This window comes from Neopelma chrysocephalum, unplaced genomic scaffold (genome assembly GCF_003984885.1).
Source record: "Neopelma chrysocephalum unplaced genomic scaffold, ASM398488v2 Primary Assembly neopelma1_61c, whole genome shotgun sequence".
NCBI lineage: Eukaryota > Metazoa > Chordata > Aves > Passeriformes > Pipridae > Neopelma > Neopelma chrysocephalum.
The window spans coordinates 451,312-474,033 of NW_020897718.1; the positions used below are offsets into that span (position 1 = coordinate 451,312).

Here is a 22,722-nt window from a genome sequence, read left to right on the forward strand (position 1 = left end):
TTTTTTTTTACAATAAATTCTTGCAAATTTGTTAATGATAAGTTATATATCAGTATTATATTAATTTGCCTTGAAAATAATTCCAGATGTTGATATTCCTTTGAAGGAATTGAAAAAGTTGAATCAGTGAGTTAATAACCTGTGAGTTTGTCAGATTGTTTCTAAGGAAACAGGTAAACAATTGAGAAACCTACAAGGCAGCTGAATACTGAGTAAATAAGCATTGGACAGTGTGTAGAATCTTATTCTGGTTCAGGTTCGTTTGTATGCTTGCTTCAGGAACATTACTTCAAGTTTGCACTGTTTTGGAATGAGGTTAGAGCCTGAAATTTTTCTGCGATGGCAACAACCACCTTCAAATGTGATAAAATACATAAGTAAATGTTTTTGTGAAAACTGATTAATTTTCCTTTTTCTTTCTGGTTTTAGTGGCAACTGCAGCTCCTGATCAGGTAAAACATGATGTGATTTATCTAGGAATTAAAATGCAGACCATGTGTACAAGATATGATACGGATAACTCTGAAAGGATTTAGGATTTGTGATGAACAAACAACTCACTGTGGACTTACTGTGCAAATCCTGAGGCAAAAAGAGCTCATGTTATTATTATATACAACAACAGGCAGGTAGTGAGGCAAAGGAAAGAGATTACTTTAACCTATCTTAAAGGCATTTGGTAGAGGGTCTAGTATATATTGTTCTATCCCATTCTGGAGACTGTATTTTAAAAAGGATAATGAAAAATGCAGACAATATGAAGAAAAGACACAGATACTGACAGCTAGAGAAAATGAATCAGAGAGAAATAGTATGAAGCTTTGAGAAGCATTTGTGAGAACTGCTTATGAGACTTGTATTAGTACCTAAGCTGGTTTTTTTTAGGGTTCCTGTGTATTCAGTAGAGAAGAGCAAGTGCATATGTGTTAAGTCCTCCATTCTGGAGGTTTCAGATTCTCTATGCTGAAGATAATGGGATTTTTTGTGAATAGCTGCAGCTGTACTTCATTTATTTTCCTAAAGATTTACAAGCATCTAACATTTCTATGAAAATAAGATGATCGGTGCAACAGATAAGAGAGAACCTTTCACAGTGATTAGAGACTTAGATGTGATTCTATACTTTTCTGTGGTGCTGAACTGCAATTAAATGCTACTCTAAGTGAATAAAGACCAGAGAATGGGAGAATTATGGAGGGATAAAACCAAAGAAGATCCGTGAAATGGCTGCTTCAAATAAAATCAATGTTAAATTGTATGCTATTGTATAAACAGAGTATTCCACGTTCTTTCAGGTTTAAATTGGTGGTGATTAATGATCTGCTATCAAAAGCCACTCATGAGCATGTTAGCAGTTTCTCAAGCCAGGAGTTTGTGGGTTGTTATGATAGATGAATTAAGGGAATGTTTTCAGAATGTTATGTTTTTAATCTTTTTTCCAGGAATTAGCTTCCCTTGATCAAGAAAAGCAGCCTTATCTAGAGCCTGGGCAGCCTCAGCTTTCTCCTGGAATTTCAACAATTAACCTGCATCCACAATTTCCAGGTAACTTATTTTGACATTTCTTTCAGTATGAGAGAGTGCTTACAGTTCTTCAAAGAATGGTGAAGTAGCAATTGTAATAGAGGTTAATGAAAAATTGATTGAAGCTTCAGAAGCAATTTTTCCATTATTAAAAAAAAAAAACATGGAAGAAGTGGGAGGAATGGAATAGAGGTTGGCATTGGCTAGGTGACTTGTTAGGTGGCAAAGACATACTTTAAGCAAAAGTAATTATCTTGGATTATGTACATGAGAATTTCAATGTCAGCGGAGGTGAAGCCTTATACCCTTTTCAAAGGGAAACTGTACTTAGGTGTCTTCTCATAGATTTATGCTTAACTTTTGCTGCAAAAGTTTTATGACTGTGTTTGCTTTCTTTAGCACCTCAGGGTTTTTTTTTCACAAGCAGTAGAATGATGAGAAACCAAATTATACTGTTTTTTTCTACTCCAGATCAAAGCAGAATAAACAAATTAAAATCTCCATAATGTCTGGCTCATTCAGTATCATGTGTGAATTCTTTAAGGGGTGGGGGTTTTCAAATGCTTTAAGGTGGTTTTCTTGGATGTGATTGATTTCCATTCCATGTCACACAGTAGTGATTGAGAAAACATCCCCTCCTTTGCCTGTTGAAGTTGCTCCTGAAGTCTCTACGTCAAGTGCAAGTCAAGTTATTGCACCTACTCAAGTTACAGGTATTGTACTTCCTTTTTAGAACTAAAATAAATTAAGAAATGACTGAGCTCCTGACACTTCTGTTCTGTGGTATTGCTGAATTACCGTAGTGAAGAGAATGTGGCTATAGAACACAAAGGAATACTCTTGAGAGAAAGTACAGAACAGCACAGCAATGAGAGTACGGTCAATAGAGACTGGGCCCTCCCAGGATGTACCTGCCATTTTTGTGCCCACATAGAAGGTAAAATTATTAATTTCACCTCGGATTGCATGATCTGCAGGGGAAGTCCAGAAGTAAATACTTCTTGGATACAAGTCAGGTCATTAGATATTCTGCACATATGTTCACGAAGTATACATGATCATGTTCATTAAAGAATGTAGACCTCAAGGGATGTAGATCAGCATGTTCTACAGAAAGCAGATGAGGACTTACTGTAAGATGTATTTTAAAATGTTCTTTTGATGTTTGTGCTTCTCCTTTTTCTGATGTGCTAGTTGCCTTGTGTACATCTATATGTCAAGAATTGAAAATAACAGAAATGCAAGTCATAGCTGAAATTTGTCTAAATGTGTCCAAAAGACATGAATATTGTGCACTTACTGAACTATGTGGAGAGTTTAACATGAGACTTCTTTTTGTTTGCTTAGAAATCAACGAATGTACAGTTAATCCTGATATCTGTGGAGCAGGACACTGTGTTAATTTGCCTGTGGGATACACTTGCATCTGCTACGAGGGGTACAAACTTAATGATCAGCAGACAAAGTGCTCTGGTATGAAATGATGCTTTCAAAAATCTGAAATAACCATGCTGTGAAATGCTTGAAATGTAGAATCTGGTCAGGGCAAATATCTACAGAGCAGTCAGGAGTTCCTTCCTCTACTGAATGCTTCCAAAGTTTGAACTAGGGGTTTTTTAATGTCAAATAAAATTTGCCGGGTACTCTCTAATATAGCCTTCCAGCTGCTCAGAAATGAACATGAATTTAATTAAATTGAATGAAAACCTTTCCCATTGTGACATGAGAGAAAAACTGATTAGGCAAACCGTCTCCTCTTAGCTTTGTATCAGGTATCTAAAATGTCAGACTGCTAGGAAGAAATACACTTCTCTTTGGAGAAAAAATTAATTGGTGCCTATTTCTCAGAATGATTTACCCAGCTAACAGCTCTGCAGCTGGATTAAATCCAGGCATTTTGTTAGGTCATTCCTTTCAGCCTGCTGCTGAAAAGAGAAAGTATATCATAAACATTGAAGAAGCACAATAGGAGATCTGCAAAGTGAAGTCTTCGTCCCCTTCTAAGCTAGTAAATTCTGAAACAGAGGCTCTACATGAGCCATTTCAGATTTGGAAGCAGCTGTATCAGTATCTTTTCTTTATTCAGAGTATACTGGTTCCTCTGTAACTTGGACCAGAAAAAGTGTATTATATCATGTTGCCAGATGATATACTACCAACTTTTCATGCCACCAAAGCTCAGTAACTTCATGTGGTAACACATGCTATCAGGTGCAAATACAGTATTAAAAAGTAATTTACACAACACAGCCAAATGGCAACTTACAATCCCTTTATTTCGTCCAAATTCTTTTAATGTTCCATGCTTGCGGCTTGTGCTCATGTTGCACACAGTGTAGTGATTTGAACAGTAATCATGTCACGTTCTTCAGGCCAATGCAATATTCTTATAGTCAAGCCAATAAGAGCGTTTTTCTCCAACCAAAACTATTTAATGCATCTTTTTTGCATCTCTGAGGGAAAACATAGACTTTTTCAAGTATTTAAAATAATTACTAGGTCGGTCTTTTCAAATGCATGGCATAGAATGCAGAAAAAGACATAACAACTAAGTATGTTATTCTATAGTCTTATGTTTTTGTTTCTTTTGTAGATATTAATGAGTGCAATCAGGCACCCCATCTCTGTTCCCTTGGACGCTGTGAAAATACAGAAGGAAGTTTCCTATGTATTTGCCAAGCTGGATTTATGGCCAGTGAAGATGGAACTGACTGTGTTGGTAATTACTGGTCTTCTTTATAGAAAATAAAAATACAAAAATTAATCAAGAAGCTTATCTAACCCCACTAAAGTCCCCTTTTCAGTTTTTTTTACCTCAGTGCCACTGGTACTGGACTGATGCCTGCAAGTGTTTTTAATTGTCTGTCACCAAGAGAGGTAGCTGCAATCACTTAAGTAGCTCCTATTACTTTTCAAAATGTTTAGTCCTTCAGTAATTTCCTGGTGAAGCAGTTTCTCTTCTCTCTGTTATCTGCAGATTTTGATGAATGTTCAAGACCTCATACTTGTGGAGAAGGCTTTTGTATAAACACCCTTGGCTCATACAGATGTGAATATTGTGATAGTGGATACCAAATGAACAGGAGAGGGGAATGTGAAGGTAGGCTTGAACTCTTCACCAGGAGTGATGGTGAAGTAAAATTACCATTTATTGAGACCACAAAAACAATGCCAAATGTTACTGCTGTTTGGAATGATTAACACTCCCTGCTGTTCAATGGAGGCTTAACACACTTGCAGCTTGAGCTGCAGAGGGACAATTCTCAGAGGGTACAATCTTAAACAAGAAGCCTTTGTGGGTACTCTTCAATCTTTGTTGTTATTTGATGTGTGGAACTGCAATTCAGTTCCTGTTATTTAGATTTAAGATGATGCAAAGGAGTCCTCCACTATAGACAGAACCATCTTGGGACAGCTATGTTAATAGCTCTCACCATGGAATCACTTAACTTCATTGTTAGTCCTTCCCTGCATACTTTACCAGGTTTCTGTTAAAAAAAAAGGTACAACTTTTCCTATATTATAACAGGTAACAAATGATAAGTTGAATTTTTAATATCTGTATCTAGCAGCTATTTCATGTTGCAAGAGATCCTAGAACATCTGACTTAAAGCTTCACATTATTTTTTAGTGTGATATTTTTGCCTTTTTTCCTGTTTTTTTCATTTTCAACTTGAATTGTGAACTTAATGCCACAAGCAGTCATTTCATTTTAAACATAGTTTTGTTCCTGCTTTAGTCTCAGTTACATAGGACAGAATAAAATTGCTAACGTGTCAGGTTGCCTAGCAAATAAGCAATTTAAAGCAACCATATATTTGCTGCTCTGAGCATTGCTGAAAGATTCCTCTTTCTATTTTTTTATTTATTTAAATGTTTCTCATGCTCCACTCCTACAAGTAGTCTTTGCAAATCTTCTCTGTGAGTAGGGAATCTGTGATTAAAATAGGCTAAAAATCAGAATATTACAGTACGTCAAATTTGTTATTAGCTTGTATTTTAAGTAGTGTGGTGGTAGTCCTCTATAATTTAACTTAACAATATGTAATTTCTGAAACCAAATTCTCTGTTGAAAGTTATTTAGGTTGCTTAAGGGAAAAACCTTCCTACGCTAGATCCATCAAACAAAGGAAATTTGAGGAACCGTTACACCATGTCATTACACTTTCACAGTATAGTCACCCTACTGACAGACTTCCACAAATAACTCCTTTCCACCTTCTCCACACTTCAAAAACAAAGGCAAGAATCCTCCAAACTGCGGTCAACACACAGAGTTCACTTGCACTTCCTCACCCCATCTTCATTCTGCCCTGAAGTTGTACTCACACAGTCCAGACAGTTCTGAGAACAGGTTACAGCAGAAGTGGATGTTTTTGTTAATTAATTAAAAAAAAATCTCACAGCACTTTCACTGAGAAACTTTTGCAGGTCTGCAGGTAGTGGCTGAAGAGGCCTGTTGCTGTCTTTACGAGAAAGTATTCTCAGCTGGACAATCACGATTCTATGAAAAATTGTGATTTGCGCACATCCAGTGAGTTGTTGAGAGCTGGGTTGTTAAATTCTCTGGGATCTGTAGCCTTGTCTAGTTAAATTACAAGTATTGGAGGCTACTTGACTTCTGTGAACTAGTTCTCAAAACTAGGAGTGAATTACCCCCTATGATACGTGCTGGAGCAGCAGTCCTTAATTGAAGAAGACAAACCTGTTAGGCCTGGGGCAGGAAAGGAATGGGACCATAGGAAGCTGGGTTTAGAGGTGACTTTAACAATTTAATTAGTTCTGTGCACTGCATGAAGCAAGTGTTTGGTGGGAAAGGTTATAATTATTGTGTAATTAAAGATCATATTATAAAATGATACTCATGCATGGGAGCAGACTGCAATGAGACTTTCCACACAGTTTTAATTCCACCATCTTCTGATTGTTTGTCGTTTTCAAATGTCATTTTTTGTATGCAGTCTCCTTGAGATTGCATATGTATTATTGCATGTGTTATGAGTTTCTTTGGTGCAGGATAAGAAATTCTTACTCAGAGCCTAGATAATGAGTTCCATGAATTTTTCAGGACCTATCTCTTGTTGTGGGTAAACTAGGACCTTGCCTGATAAAAGTCCCTCTGTTACCCTAAACACAGCCAGCTGAAGTGATGTGGCTTGTGCCTTCTATCAGACACAATTAACTTCTTCCTCCCTGTAAACGTGTTTAATTATCATTCACACAATTAAATTCTTAGTCCACATAATACTTACATGCTGCATAACTCTGGAACAATGGAGAATACAAAATTCCACTTGGCTTTTGGAAACCAAAGTTACAATTTTTATTGTTGTTGAAATAAACTTTCAAAGTCTGACTATAGGAAGAACCTCAGGGCACTTCAGTATGTTAAAGGAGTGCCATAAGCAAAGTTATTCTTACCTAAGCCAGAAATCTGACGTGCTGTGTGTTCTGGAAGGCCTACCAAAGATTTGTAGTATAACAGAAAATTCAGTTTCAGTTGCACGTACTATGACCTAATATATTTCTCAGAGATGCCCCTTCGCTGGTACAAATCTGTGTGAACTTGTACCTTCCTGTGTCTCTGATAGATAAAGTAAGCAACTCTTTACAGTGCCTTAATATAACAGGAGCAGAGTCAGAATAGCCAATAACAGAATAACAGTAGTTCAGTGTTCCGTTACAGCTTTGACCAGTATTTCCTTTTATCTTCTCTTTTGAAGACATTGATGAATGCCTGACTCCAACTACTTGTCCAGATACACAGTGCCTTAACGCTCCTGGCTCTTACCAGTGCATTCCTTGCAGAGTGGGATTCAGGGGCTGGAATGGACAGTGCCATGGTATGTTTAGTACTTTTTGTCTCTCCAGTCATCTGTCATCTGTTCTGAGGTGCTGTATTTCATATTCCATCAGTGCTACAACCTGATGACAGCATTGTGCCCTGGGTCCCCATTTCATTTAATAATAATTGAAAATAGGAGATTTTTAAAATTACTTTATCTTCTCAGACAGAGTATGTATGAGGAAATTGTGTTTTACTGTAGATAAATGAACACTGAATCTAGAATACAAACAATATAATTGTAACTACCAAACAAAATTCTTGAAATAGCAAATATGGAACAGAAAGGGGATTACTATCAGTGAGATACTAGTAGGCTGTTGTTTGGTATTAGCAAATGGAAAAGCATGTGAATGCTAACACATCAGTGTGACTAGCAGATTTTTCAATAGGATATGGGACTTTGCTCACAAAGCATATTAATGAAACTTCTTAGTTATCTGTATGTCTAGCAAAATATTAGCACATCTTAAAGCATCTTGTCTCACTTCAGATTAGGATTTTAGGACAGATTTCTCACATTTTGCTTTTAAATGTTAGATTTTTAATTTTTTTCAAATCAATTTTGGCTATTTGAGATAAAGGTAAGAAAGAGGAAATTAATCCATTGTACAAAAAGAAATAATCTTTTGGGTTTTGTATGCCACTTTTTGGGGCACTACCAGAAACTTAAATTTAACATCAGTTGTGAAGGATCTGCTGTCTGTTGTGAGCGCTCCTGACCACTCCATGTAGTACATGCCCTATAATTTGTGATGGTTGGAATAAGCATGGTACCTAAACAGGTGTACAATATCATACATATAGGGTGTGTTTGCATTATTGTTGTACGTCAGATTGTCAGTGTACTTCCATAGCTTATTTTCTAATGGCTCCCAGTTGCTGTGATTTGGTTCAGTTCACAAAGCAGTCTATGAGCATCGTTTGGTTGAAATAGCTCTGGAGGATGGGCACCTGCTGTGTTCCACCTGCAAATGTGCTAGAGCCAGGCTGCAGTGAAGCATCTGAAAAATGCATGGTGTGGCTGTCAGATCCTTACCACAAGTTTTTGCTGTACAGAATACACCTTTTTCAACCACTGTATTTTCTAAAGAAGGCATACTGTATGAACAGATCTGCCATGTCGTAGCCGCATATTTGGTCTTGTAATGTGATTTGCTGTGGAGGAATGTATTTCTCAGGTAATTTCATGGATTTTAATGGAGTTGTAGCAAGATATGAAATGTTTACAACAAATTAATGGGCTTCACTTCGCACGGATTACTCCACAGTCCTCTTTGTTTTGTTCCTTCCCACCTGCCTGGATCCCTGCTGCCCTTGCAAAGTGTGTGGCACTCCTTTTTTGCAAAAATGTTTACTTAATTCTGCATTCTTTCTCAATATCAAGCTTGATTTCTGTACCTATTTATAAAAATAGCCTGGTTGAAAATGCCGTGGCCTAACTTTCACTTGCTCCATTTGCTCCAGGTTAGTAGGAGCAAAATGAGAGAAGTCATTGCTTTGCTCAGATTCACAAACAGAACTAAGTCATGTCTTGGTTCGAAGTTACTGAAACTTTTTTACTTGTATTACTGCATGTAGTTTCCCTTTTTTCATTTGTTTTATGAAATGTTCTAAGCCTAGACATTCTCACTCACTTCATTAATGATGTGATCAGTCGATTTTTTGTTTATTCTAGACTTACATCATATTGGAAATGAGCCATACACATTTCAGAAAATGTAATGCAGACAGTTTGTCTTAAATCTGTAGCTCTGCAATATTGTATAGCTTAAATACACTAGAAAGGAAAATATTTCCCATTATCTGTGAAGGATATGTAAGTCCATTGTTCCATACATTCATTTGTTTCTCTTGTTAATTTAGGTCAGTCGCAGCTCTGCTGGTTTTCCCCAATGCTGTATTTTTTTACCTCACTTCATTCCTCTGCTTGCACTTTATGCCATAGAAAATCTAGTGTAACAATTCTACAGTTCTTTGATGCCATTTATATTGTAATTTTCCGGGGTTTAAAGCCAGGAACGTAGCCACTTTTGTTTCATTAAGGCAAGCCAATCAGTTCGCTTCAAACTTGGGTAGAATACATTCAGTTGGAGTTTAGGTGGGAATACTCAATGCATATTGAAAGAAAAAAGTGACACCTGCACACCTTGCCTCCTCATTGTCTTAAAATTGCCATTGTCCCAGGTCTTACAATGCATTTGTGTTGTACACAGGACTATTTGAAATAATTGAGTTTTAAGCTTACTTTCAATCACTGATTTATTTTTATTCCATTTTTCTCTCTCTACATTTGCACATTCAAATAAATTCATGTATCATAATGTATCTAGAGCACACTTCTGTGTGGTGATGAACAAATTAAAAAGATATATTGACAAAGCTGTCTAGATCGCCTCATGTTTATCACTGTGGTGGATTTTAGAGGTCTCTGGTTAACTATCAATATTCAGCTTCTGCAGCTTTAAGGACTCCCTTAGAAGACAGCAACAGTAATACACAGGTCAGTGGGGCTAATCCGTGTACCTCTAGCCATACTGTAAGGAGCTTCAATAGAATCAGTTACAGGTCTGGATTTCATCTCAGAAGATTTAGATTCTGTTTCTGTTTTTCTGCTGGCATTATGGGGAAGTCTCTTGATCTTCGAGTCCCATCCAAAATTTGGAAATAGTATTGCAGGGTTCTTTTTCAAGCAGATTGGAGGTAAATAGATGAAAATGAATGTGTAAGAAGCAGGTTTGTTGTTCAATTGGAAATTTGTGTGCTTGACTGCCAAATTAGGCTCTGTGCCTTTTAACAGATTCTTCAGTTAGAGCATTGATCATATATGTTAAGAGCAAAGGTCGTGTTTTGTAGAGCAGGCACATTTTGCAACAGTAGGGATCTGAGAAATTAGCCTTGAAGAAAGGTAACACCTACTGAACTGCCACAGCGGAGCACCTGTGAATTCGTACTGTGGTTTCTGGGAGGATGCCACTTCATCCTCTTGGCAACAGGACATCTTATTTACAGAGTTAGAGACTTAAGTGAGTAAACAAGAACTGTAGGTCATTTGAAATATGGATGATAATGGTGATTTTATTTGTGTCTGGGGAAAGATGGGCTTTGTCAAAGTCAGATGGTATAGGAGCTTGTAACGAACTGTGAGTGATAAATACATATGAAGAAAATAGTTACTGCACATATTCACAATAGCTAATAAGAGCTATGATGATGATTTAAAGACATCTAATCTTTTTGCAGCTCTCCCTGTGATACAGCTGCCTAAATATCTCAAGTGCCTCAAACAATCTGCTGGTTTTTATGTTGATGAGGTTTGTGTGCTTTCTGGTGGTAAAAGACAGGATAATTGGGAGTACTATGATTTCTGCCACATAAAAGCACACAAAATGTAGTTCTTTTTCTGCATCAGTGAAGCTAAAAAAATACAGCTTTTTCCATACAAACAGGGATACATGCTTGCTGTTGACTACACCCCCAAAATAAATAAATGAAATCTGAAAATTAAACTTTTATTTTTTTAAGTGAAAACCACTGCTAGGAAAAAGACAGTAATTGTTATTTTAGAATATGGAATTAATTCTGGCTGCATTTATAACAAAATATTTCATTTATTTCTATATCTGATTTTTGTTTTATTGATTTATACAAATTGCATTCAGAAGGAATTCTTGAAAATTATTCTTAAATAGTAACATAGCAATTTTCATGTTGGCTAAGGAAAGTGGCCCATCTAGTTAATATCCTTCTTTCAGAGGATGATGAAAGTAGGTGTCTATGGGATAGCTTATAGAAAAAAAGTTTCTTTCAAGTCCTTCTAAATAAAGGATGGCTTGTGACTGGGAAGACTTTTATATAATCCTGTGGAGTTCTTTGTTGCGCATGTAGATCAGCCTTACAAAGGGACCTGCATGAAGTGCAGAAATCCCATTGAAATTCCTCAGGAATTATAGTCATGCTTATGGCAGAATTTGAATAAATTCCCAAGCTCAACTGAATGGTGGTTGTACCCAAGTTAATTTTACACTTGTGCTTTCTTTCTTTTCACAGATATAAATGAATGTCAGTATGGCAATCTCTGTACAAATGGACGTTGTGAAAATCTGGAGGGATCTTTCAGATGTATTTGTGGTCAGGGTTTCAAACTCTCTGCATCAAAGGATCAGTGTGAAGGTAGAAAATAATATGATTAAAATTCATAAGATTGCACTTACCTTTTAGAAAATGTTTTTCATCTTTTTTTTTTAATCTTCCTTTTAATGGAGAAACACCAAATGTACTACACCAATGCTAAAAACCCCAAAATATAAGAATATGTATTTCCATTTTATGGCTTCCATGATCACATTGTAGATTTTGACATGTTATAAAGCCAATCAAGAACATGTGGTAATATTTATATTGCTAAATTGAAATTTCTGCAAAACCCTTGGCATATCTGGCATTTTGGAGGTTTGGGGACAGTGGCTTTTGCTGCCTTAATTGCTTTTCTTTCTATTTATCTTTTTTTTCTTCCATGAGAGTGAGTGGAAACAAAAAACCTAGGCTGCTCCCTTTTGAAACTCAGCAGTGTTAGTTAACACTGAGCTGCTGCTTGCATTGGTGTCACTACAATTCCAGTGGTACATTGTGAGAGAGAGAATTTGGTGTCATATTTCTAAGAACAGTACCTGTACCTCCGAAGCGTCAGTTTCCACATTTCTTCCATGTCTAAAATTCCTGTTGGGACTGCTCGGGTGGAACAAAATTAGTTCTGATGTTGGAGTGAAGTAGTCTGAGAGAGAGCCTAGAGTGTGTACAGGAGGTATGAATATTCCTCTCCTTAAGGAGAGGGGACTTGAAACCTCTCCCTAATGATAAAGATCTGGGACAGTGTCTCCAGGCTGTGGAAGCACACAGAAACCTATATGTTTCTTGTCAAATGCTGTGTTTTCTTCTTTTCCCTTTCCCTCACCCTTCACTGAGTGTCTCTGTACAGCACCAACGCTTGCAGACTTCTGAGTGCTAAAAATATTACAGTAAAACTAAATGACCATTCGTGTAAATTTGTCGGGAAGTTTGAAACAAAACATCAGTGTAAGTTATGTGTCTTGAGTGAGTTAAATGTGCTGTTCAGGACACACAGCAGACTGGTCTTGGGGAAAATATGTAGACAAAATTTGACTGCTTCCTCTGAGCCTTTCATGGAAAAGAGCCCTTGCCAAACTGAGCTGGCATGTGCAGACTGTTCTCTTAAAGTGCACCCTTCTGAAGTAAGGACCCGTACACATGCCCAGATGCTTCATGCAGCCCCACAGCTTTCGATGATCCTTAAATTCTAAACTTCTGTGGTTGTAAAGGACCATTACTTAAGAGGTCAGACTACATAGCCATAACAGAGACCTGAAAAACCTCATTGAGTGATTTTCTCCTGTTTGAATTGAAGTGTATTTTCAGAAAGACACTCAGCCATGCCTAAATGCTAGAACTAAGAACATACCATGTCAATTTAATTACGGGATCTTAATGAAGATTTTATAAATAACGGAGGGAAAACAAGCTTCCTAGCTCAAACAAGACATGTGCTATGTTCTGAATTCAAAGTGTCACTCCCCACCAATACTTTCAGTTTTCCATAGGAAAATTTAGCTTTGGTATTCAATTCCATCTGTTAACTCAGGCTGACCCCAGTTTATGAGAACTGAAGCACAGAGGGATTAGCAGTGTTGTGGAAGCAAAGAGACATTTCCCTCCACTTAGATGACTAATACTGTTACAAGGCAAGTATTTTAAGGAGCCTTAATGTACAACTTAACAGGGGAACAGCCTGTCAGTGTGCATCTGAAAACCACACCCTGTTAAAAGGTGATGATCCTGCTGGAAAGTATTTTGTGGGTTTTGCTGACTCACTGGAGTGACTGACTTGTTACCTTTGCCAGATACAATAGGAGCAAAAGCAGCTCTCAGGCAGCCTGTGTGTATTTGTGCATCTGTGTGTACCCATTTGTGCACTGAGGGATAAATTGACACTACAGGAGAGAATGCTGAACACAGTCATCTCAAGGAAAACATGCAGTCTGCAATTTCATATAATTTTATGCATCATATTGACTGTCTGTATTTGTTAATAAATAGGAACAAGAGAAGCAGTACTGGATATTGACGCTCTGCTGTTTTGTTCAGAATTGATCTTTGCATCATTTCATTAGTAATGGGTATTTTCAGGTGTGTTACATTTTCACTGTCTCTTCTGCTGCAGATATTAATGAATGCCAGCACCGATCGCTCTGTACAAATGGACGCTGCAGGAACACAGAAGGATCTTTCAGATGCATTTGTAGCCAAGGCTACTCATTATCATCTGCTGGAGATCAGTGTGAGGGTAAGCTTAGGGACTTAAGCTACTGATTCATTTTTTTCAGTAAGATCTTGAGTATTTCACCTATAGCATGAACTCTTTTGAGAATGGAGCAGAAATACGTGTTGCCTCTCTTTCTTTCTCTATAATGTCAACCTTCAGTAATCCCCACCTACACAGCCACATAATTAATGGATTCTTAGAAATAGTCCCTGTCATCTTTCCATATACAAGAAATCAGTACATGTGTTTCCAACAGTAAGATTGGAAGAGCAGTTGGCATTATTACTGAAAACAATTAAGCCTTTCCAAACCTTGTTGTTTATATTCTGACACAGAGGTTCCATATTATAAAAACTTCTGCCAGCAGACACTATTCTCATGGGGGCCTGCTAAGTTAAAACTTCCTCTCTAGCTGGTTTTGGGAACCTGAAGCCAGCCCGACAATCACATGTGCACTGGCAGGAGAAAGTATATAGTGTAAGACAAGGTCCAGTGGATCTGCTGGAGGTCACAGCTTGCACCATGACCTATGTACTGAGCATGTAAAAGCAAAAGTAAGAGGTGAAAGATGTACAGTAAATGTAGGGAGAAATGTTGTGTTATAGAAAACAAAAACTTTCTATTGTGTCTCAAGTAGAACAATTTATTTGTCCAGTAATTGGCAAACTGACTTTTTCTAGTGCATCATTTCAAAGCAACTCCCTCTTCTCTGTCGTTGGCTATAACACCTGATATGGTACATCTGCTGTGCTACTCATGGTCACCTTGAGCATGTAAGATTACTTACTGATGAGCTTCAGAAAAGATTGTACCTCAGTTGCTTTCTTATCTCACGCTAACAGCAGGAAACTTAACCTCAGTTAAGGTCTCGCTGTACGTGTGGTATTAGCACATAAAATCTTTTCGGCCTCTAGTGTGCTTTCTGTAACTGCTGATACCATGGAAGATACAGCTTCTTACTGCTCTTCTACCAAATAGTGTTCTGCTGCTAGGTTATCCCCCATACAGCACTTGGAAGGCTCACCTTCTCCCTCACAGCAGTAAGTCAGGAATCCTCCTCTTCAAGTGATCCAGGCAAAAGAGCAGTTCCCTCTGAGCCGGCTAAATGCTGTTTTCTCACGACAAACCTATAAAGGACTTTATCATCAGAGATTATACTGGATTGTGAAAATGAGTGACAGCACCTCTTGAAGTTCTCACCAACAAGGAATGAGGAAAATCTCATAAAATCTCCGTAGCACACTGCTACTCTTTGGTACTGACCTATTTGGAGAATACATTCATGGAAGAATTTAACACAAGGTTTTCAGAATTCCTGGTGAGTACCAGCATCACTTGCATCAGCTTCAAGAAATGTGGGCTGATGATGCAAGGCTTGTGAAACTTGTGTCAAAGAATTTTGCTCTCATCTGGCTTCAAGATCTTCATGAATTGCAGCAGATGCAGAGATACTGTGTCAAGAATCAAAGAAAAATGTGGTGAAAGGGATCATGGCTCTTCCTGCCTCCCAAAGGCAAAATGGACAATAGGAATCATTCCTGACAACTAGTCATCTAGCCCGCTCTGGGTACGCTTCAGCAGATGAGATTCCAAACTTCTCTTCAGACTGCTTTGGTGCATTTCATACATCCCAAGAAGTCATGGTAACTGTCACAGCTCTCCGTCACCTGGCCTGTCAGGACCATGGTCCATGCTTTATTTTCAACTTTTTCTTGATCTTGTTAAAAGGCAGTTTTCAAGACAAAATAATTTCGGATTCTTTCAAAGCAAAAGAAGAGGGATTGGATCAAACAAGGAAAAACGTTAAAACTGCTCCCTCATCCCAGAATCTTTGCCTCGTTTGCAAGTCTGCAACCAAATCTAGAGCTTCTCCAGCCAGTGACAGAGGGATTAATTTCTGTAGAGACAGTTTGTTCACTGAAACTTTTTGTAAATATTACAACTCCCCCACAAAATCTGTTAGTCTCTTGAAGTGGAAGGAATTCTTCTGTGCTTTTATTATATCCCTTCAAAATTTTCTGAAGTATAGGATATTGCAGAATGCTTTTTACACCTTGGAAACTAAGTTTAAACAGACTATGCTTGTTCTTACGTCAGTAAGAATGGTTGGTGCTACTGTTTTAGCTGCTATACATTCGATTCTCTTGTTTTTCCTCACCTTGTAATGCAATTATTTTTGAAGGCTCCTTGAAGTATTCAGTGCACATTTGGGGAACTCAGTTGGCTACAGTTTCAAATCTCATATTATTTTCGTATCAGTAAAGGTCCTTAGCTTCACAACCATGTTCTTATCTTCATGAAAATGGCTTTCCTTGTGACTGTTAGTTCAGCCAGATGTGTGTGTGAACTACAGGGCAGAGTTTCCATAAAGACAAAATCACCTTGACAAGACATCCAGTGTTTCTCTGCATAATGGCCTCTGATCGTTGGACTAGCCTATTTACCTGAATGTTTTGTAACACTTCACGGAGAAAGCGAGAAAGAGATGACAAAAATTGTGAGTGTAGCGCAGCACAGTTGTCTGGAAAGAACAAAGTGGTTCAAAGTCTGTCCAGTTTCTCAAAGCGTCAGGTATGGGCATTTGTCACATCAGAGGATACCCAAAAATGTATGATGCTGCAAAGCCAAAGTGATTGCAAAACACTTGCAAGAAATGTGTTTGTTTAATTAGGATTTCTTCTAGTTCAGAAGTTTTCTTAAAGATGTAGCTGCTCAAGAAGGAGTTTGCTGGTTTGATCATTATAACTTGTGCAGACTTCTAGCAGTATTGCAGAATTGGGCAGAATCATGCTGTGCTCATTTTCAGCTGTGATTTTTGCAACTCTCTGACTCAAGTTTTTGTCTGGAAGTCTTTGCACAATATTTTACATGTTTAAGGATAGAGGTTATTTGCAAACAACTGCTATATACATTGGTTTATACAAGAATACATGCAGTATATGCGCTCATGTGCATCCTTGTGCTGAACTCTTCGGAAAATAAGAAAGCTGGACTGAGGCCTTCAATCCTTCATTTCTGTTTGAGAGCAATAATCCATATGTCCATTCCTAATGTAAATGCCTGTATACCCTGTTATCCAAGGCTGAGGAACTTTTTCCTTCTGCAGTACCTCCAGAGACTTGCTATTACCTGCTTAGAAACCTTCCACTTGAAGATAGAAAAAGAGGTTACTTCCTAGTAGTCAGAGGTCTGCAAGATACATGCCCACATGCACGTTTATCTTCTTTCTGCCTTAGTCTCTCATTCAGCATCTTGTTCTTGAGATTAAGTGACGTGAGACTTATCTGCTCAGTCTTGCTCTGAATAAGAGGGAACACAAAGTGTGAGTGCACTTGTGAGTCCTTGTTTCAACTTACAGGAAGTAGGAATGTGCACCAGCGGGATGTAAATACAGACTGTAAATCTCAAAGAATTTGGATTACTGCAAGAAAGTCTGTCTGAAGCATAAGAGGCTCCAGTGTTCTTCTAAGAGCTTTCAGAGATTTTTGTGGCCAAAACACTCAGACACTTGTAAAGGGTGGTGAAAAGCACTCAAGCATGAGTTACTTTCTGATTTTTCTGGAGATTCTCTTGCAGCAGCTATAGGATCTATGAAGAGTTGCATCAGAGAAAGGGAGGTTTGCATCCTATATGGAAAATAATGCATTTTGACTGAATTTGGCAGAAGGCACCTTCTTGTTGTAAGACTTGGCATTAACTTAGCACAAGGGAGTCATTAGTTTTTTCTCATGATCCTGGTCAAAATCAGTTGGTTTTTAAATAAGCCACAATTTATTTCTCTGTTGAAAATCATTATAAAACATGTGGTTATCTGAAGGTCACAACTTTGTCAACATTAAGTACAATTTTATCTTCAGTAACATTCATTTATGTAAGAAAGCTATCCCTATTTCTTATTTTTATCAAATAGATTAAATCCCAAGGAGAGGTATATAGTGTGGGCTTTCCAGAGATAAATGTAGAAATGAGGTCATGTCCTCTTTTTAATTACAATTGTTATTCATTCCTGCAGCACAGAAAAAAGTTACAATTCTAATCAGCTAAAATCCATGCTTAAGAAATCAGAATAACCAAAGGCACTGGGAAAAGTCTTTGATTACTGTTTTTCAAAGGAAACACTACATTATCAAAGCAATAGACTCAGTGAATTATTAGGTAGGGGACTGTTGAGGCAGAGGGAAGTTGCTTATAAGACGCTTTTTTGTGTTTGACCCTCTCACTTTGTTTTCTTTTAAAACTTAGAGGTACAGTCATCAAATATCTTGTGATCTTTAGCTGTAGTGAAACCAAAACTGTGTAATATCACTGGAATGTAGGCACTTGCTGAGTTAATCCTGTACCCATAGTAGCCATACTCTGTTTCCTCCACTGGACTGCCTTTAAGCCCTTTGAAAGACAACGGGAAGAAAAGACTTTAGGTGGAGACAATGCCAGTGTCCTGTTCTTGAAATATTTGATTACCTTGTGTCTAATTTGTATCCTGAAACTTTCCCTGCTATGTGTCAACCAGCACGCTTAGCCCATGGATATCAAGATACTAGGGCAGAGTCTACAGGCTTGAGGCTTGATGCTGGGAGTGTGGTGTATAGGCAGCTGGGAACTAGACCCTGCATGCCCAGACTCTGCAGCTGGATTTATGACTTGGGTGCAGCACTGTGCAAAAGCAGCTATTCAGCTTCATGACTAAGCTGTTAAGCCTGTGAAATGGCTGGGTTGCGTCGCATGAACTGCATGAAGTACCCGTTAGCACAGCAGTATGCACATGTCCTGCAGGCCTCCTGCCCACGTGGATGTTTTGTGAGTAGTCTCCGCAGGCATGTCCTGTCTGGTGTGACACACCAGCTGTGCTTGGGCTCGCCCATACTCAGGGGAATGTCTGAGTAGGTCACTTCCAACCCGGGGATCTCAGTGTGGTGGTTTAAACGTGTCTAAAGACACATATTGCAAATTTGCCTTAGTACGTATTTTTTGTGTCTGTCTTCTAAATGTACAGCTGCTTGGATTTCTTTTTAACTGCATTACTGTTATTATATGCTTTTGTGAGAGGTGCACATGGCACATGTGAGTCGTATTTGCTAGGAATAAATCACATACAAACTCAAATTTCAAAGCCCTCTAGAAATAAGAGAAGGTTGATGATATGATGAAAGGAAAATTAAAAGGACATCCTAAACTGTAGCAAACTTGATTTCCACACATGCACACAGTTGCTTCAAGTTGCTGTGTTAGTATCAAGGTATCACTATTAAAAGTTTCATCAGTTTTTACATCATCTAATTCAACCGTTGAATTTTCATTTCAGATGTTGATGAATGCCTTCAAGACAGCAATATTTGCCTTAGAGGAAAATGCATAAATACTGATGGGTCTTATAAATGCACTTGTCCAGATGGTTTCCAGCAGATAGCGAACAGAGGATGTCAAGGTATGAAACAGCTGTAAAAAATACCTGGATCATTATTATAAACATGCAAGTTTGTAAGTGTAACTCGTGATATTCACTGATCATGCTAAGGAAGAAAAACTCATTTATTATTTGTAGTACTTTCTTACTCATTTTGTATTACTCTCTGTAAATGTATGCTGAAAAATTATTTCAAGTGGCTGAAGTCTCAGCCTTTATAACTTGAAAGAGATTCTGTATTAGAACTAACAGAGATAGAGTGCTGCTCTTTTCTCAGGTCCTGGAAACTTTTATTGTAACAGAACCTTCTGTGTGTTGTGAGTTAGTGATGCAACAGCAAGAGCAGTATAGTTAGCGTCAAGTCACATTAGATAAACCTCTCTCACTTCTAAAACACTTGCAGTACTTTGTGGAGGATGGGTGGGGAGGAAGAGAATGTGTTATCTGAGACTGAGTCAGCGTTGCCAAACCCAGAAAAATACTTCCCAAGTTTCACCCAGGCATGCCTCATGACTCCATTTTGCCATTCATTTTTATGAGACAGGAACCGTGGTATCAGAGCTGGAAAGTGAGAGCACGTTTGTGCTCTAAATGACTGTAGGACCAGGACACTGGACTTTGCTTTGGCTGCTCTCTTATGCACAGTTTAGACTTGAGCTAAGAGACTGTATTCCAGCTGATCTATGTTGAAGATCTTTTGCAACCAAAGTAAATTCCCTGTAAAAGTTCTGAGCGTTATATGTGACTGCTTTCTATTTCCAGAAATTTTACATTCAGCATACAGAAGTGCTGTATTAGACCTTGCTTTAGCAGATAAAAGAGAATTGATCACAAGCTAAAATCATTGCCAGCTTTGATATCCCTCTATTCTCTTCACTTTGTCATCTAAAGTAGTAGGATATAGGCTTCATATTTTAAATGGATAAATATAATAAAACCGAAAGCACGTATAAGCCAACTAAGAGACAGACAGTACAGACAGAGAGCTATTGAATTAAACTGGCAAATTTATCACAGAATGCAGTGTCTGCAAGTTGAATCTGGACTAGACTAGAAATTAGGAACATGCGTTTGGGTAAGGAGCAAAGTTGAAAAGAGTCCAAAACATGAGAAACTGCAGTTTGCTTTTTCAGACGTATTATGCTCTATTTGCCTAACATTGCTAATTTTGTTTTCCTGTCTTTAAATACCTCATTCTACCTTAGGTAATCAGCTGGTTCTGTTTCCAGTATTTTTCTAGCAGTTTTAAGAAACTGACAGCTAAGATTTGAGAACAGTGTAGGTCCCAAGAATACCGCCATACTGCCTTTGTCATTGCCGATCTCCCGCCCTTCTCAACTTCCAGAGAGCTTCAGGAAGTAGTTGTTGGTTTGCATTTGCTATGAATTCAAGAGAACTTGATACATGTGGGTTTTGTGTTAAGCACAGGGCAATGACTTTTCCTTGGGCACCTCATGCAGATACAGCTTCCCCAAGCTGCCTCTTCCCTTTCTGCACATGGTCATGATTTTAGGACACTGAAGTCTGGAAGGTTTACACACAGGCTAGAATCAGTTTGTGTCTAAAGAAAATTTCATAGTGGATGTCATGGTCTTGAGATGATGGTATTGAAATCATAGTTTCTCTAGTATATCAAAATTACTGTCTACTTTAATGGATTTTGGATGGCTGTAACAACAGACAGAATCTAAGCAATGAAAGATACAGTTAAGAATGAGACATTCTAGTGTTGTGATGATGGATGAATAAGCCACATGTATAAGTTTTGTTTGTAAATTTGTGTTTGAGCTCAGCATGGTACTGAATGCATCTTAATAGGTTTTTGTAAAGCCTTTTGTAAAAGGTTTTCGTAAAATACAAAAATGCAATTACAATGTGAATGGTAATTGATTTGAAAGTGATAGTTCCTTAATGAAAGAATGCAGTCCTTAAGTTCTGAAGGCAGAATTGGTTGCTAAGATGAGACATCAATCAAAAAGAAATACTTGTTTTTCAGATTCACAAGTTTGAAAGGTGATGTTTGAAAAATGCTTTCTAAGTTTAAAAAAGAACCTAGCAAAACAGACAATGATGACAAACTCTCATATAGCAACCTTTTTGGATCGTTCCCATTCTCTATCAGCAAAAAAGAGCATTTGGCTTTAAATTATAGAAAATCAGCCTACTGGGTAAGATGCAACTCCAAACCTGCTAGTAATATGTGGAGCCAGATGCTCAAGTTGACCAGTGTGCAGCAATCAAAAAGCAGTTAGATGGAGCTGTCTGAGAATTCCTCTAACACAGAAGAGGTGTTGGCTAGGATGGAGCTTATGCTGATATCCCACAAATCACTCTCTTCTCTCTGCTCATCCTCATCACAGGGAGTTATGTAGAAAGACTATGCTGCAGCAGAACATAATGATGCCTATACAGAGTTTAGGAATGATCCCAGGACATCTGGTTGCTCTGGAAAATGAACCCTGTTCGCATAGCTATTTACATAGCTACTGGAAATAAAAGCTGCTTTTAAGATAAGTTGAACTTAGGCTTAATGTTAAGGATATGATGATCAGCAAAGCTATTAATGTCTCTGTGCTTTCAGATATCAATGAATGTGAGAGATCTGACCTCTGTTCACCTCACGGGGAGTGTCTAAACACAGATGGTTCCTACCGGTGCATATGTGAGCGGGGCTTTTCTGTGTCTGCAGGTGGCCGAACATGTGAAGGTGAGACAAGTTATAATAATCCATTCCCATTGATTTGGTGTCTTTAGTTGGGTGAGAAGAGTAGTCTTCTACTACTAACTCCAAAATCTACCACTTAAGGGTCCTTCATTCTTTTTCTCATAAATGCTTGGTGTGCTGTGTTGCTGTTGGAATCATAAGAAGTATAACAGGAAATTTAGAAAATGGGCAGCATAATGGAGTTAATGTTTGTTACAATCTGTGCTTTACATTTCTTAATTTTTAATAATTTTGCTATCTTAACATTGGATTACATTATTTTTTTGAGCAAATTGGTAAAAAAGGAGTACTAACCTAACGATGGCAAAGAAGGGAATTATGTTTTTATGCTGAGATAAATGAAACTGATGGATATCTGTAATAATATTCATAGATAGGAAATTATTTCTATCTTATGGTAGGGGTGGAAGGAATAAATATATGTAAAATGCATGTAAAGTGTGTTTGGAACTCAGACTTCTGATTAAGTTTCAGCGTGTAAGATCTTCCTACCATGTATATTTAGAATTATTTAATTTGAAGCATAAGTACATTATCAGCAAGCCTGAGCTACCTGAATGTTCTCATTGCTGTATGGGAGACAACAGAATCTTGCTTGTCCAGACTTTCTGGTTTTTAAATATGCAGATTATGCATCCATACAAGAGAAGTAACTCCAATGAGAAATTGTCGCGAAATGCTACCTATGATAGAACTTCAGGCCTTTTGAAATGGCAGAAATGGAGTAAATAGCAATAATTAGATCTTTAATAAGTGCTAAGTCAGCTTATTGTTTGTAAGTGTATGCAGGTATGCTTATACAAGTATCTTTCATATAAGGTTGTAAAAACTACTCCAGTAATAACACTGGTGAAAAGCATCAACCAGGAGCCTGGAACTTAGT

The 22,722-nt window shown here is 37.8% G+C and overlaps 1 protein-coding gene across 8 annotated transcripts in view; it reads left to right on the plus strand.

Moving 5' to 3' along the window:
• The window catches only part of LTBP1 (latent transforming growth factor beta binding protein 1), a 196,044-nt gene that overhangs the window by 130,863 nt on the left and 42,459 nt on the right, over window positions 1-22,722 (plus strand). For 6 of the 8 annotated variants that reach the window (XM_027682061.1, XM_027682064.1, XM_027682065.1 and 3 more), the window contains 11 exons: window positions 430-452; window positions 1,443-1,545; window positions 2,139-2,237; window positions 2,872-2,997; window positions 4,118-4,243; window positions 4,502-4,624; window positions 7,249-7,368; window positions 11,421-11,543; window positions 13,609-13,731; window positions 19,013-19,135; window positions 21,696-21,821. In XM_027682061.1, the coding sequence (XP_027537862.1) occupies window positions 430-452; window positions 1,443-1,545; window positions 2,139-2,237; window positions 2,872-2,997; window positions 4,118-4,243; window positions 4,502-4,624; window positions 7,249-7,368; window positions 11,421-11,543; window positions 13,609-13,731; window positions 19,013-19,135; window positions 21,696-21,821 (1,215 nt within the window). The remainder of the gene's footprint in view (window positions 1-429; window positions 453-1,442; window positions 1,546-2,138; window positions 2,238-2,871; window positions 2,998-4,117; window positions 4,244-4,501; window positions 4,625-7,248; window positions 7,369-11,420; window positions 11,544-13,608; window positions 13,732-19,012; window positions 19,136-21,695; window positions 21,822-22,722) is intronic. The other 2 variants (XM_027682062.1, XM_027682063.1) reach the window with 2 other exon arrangements.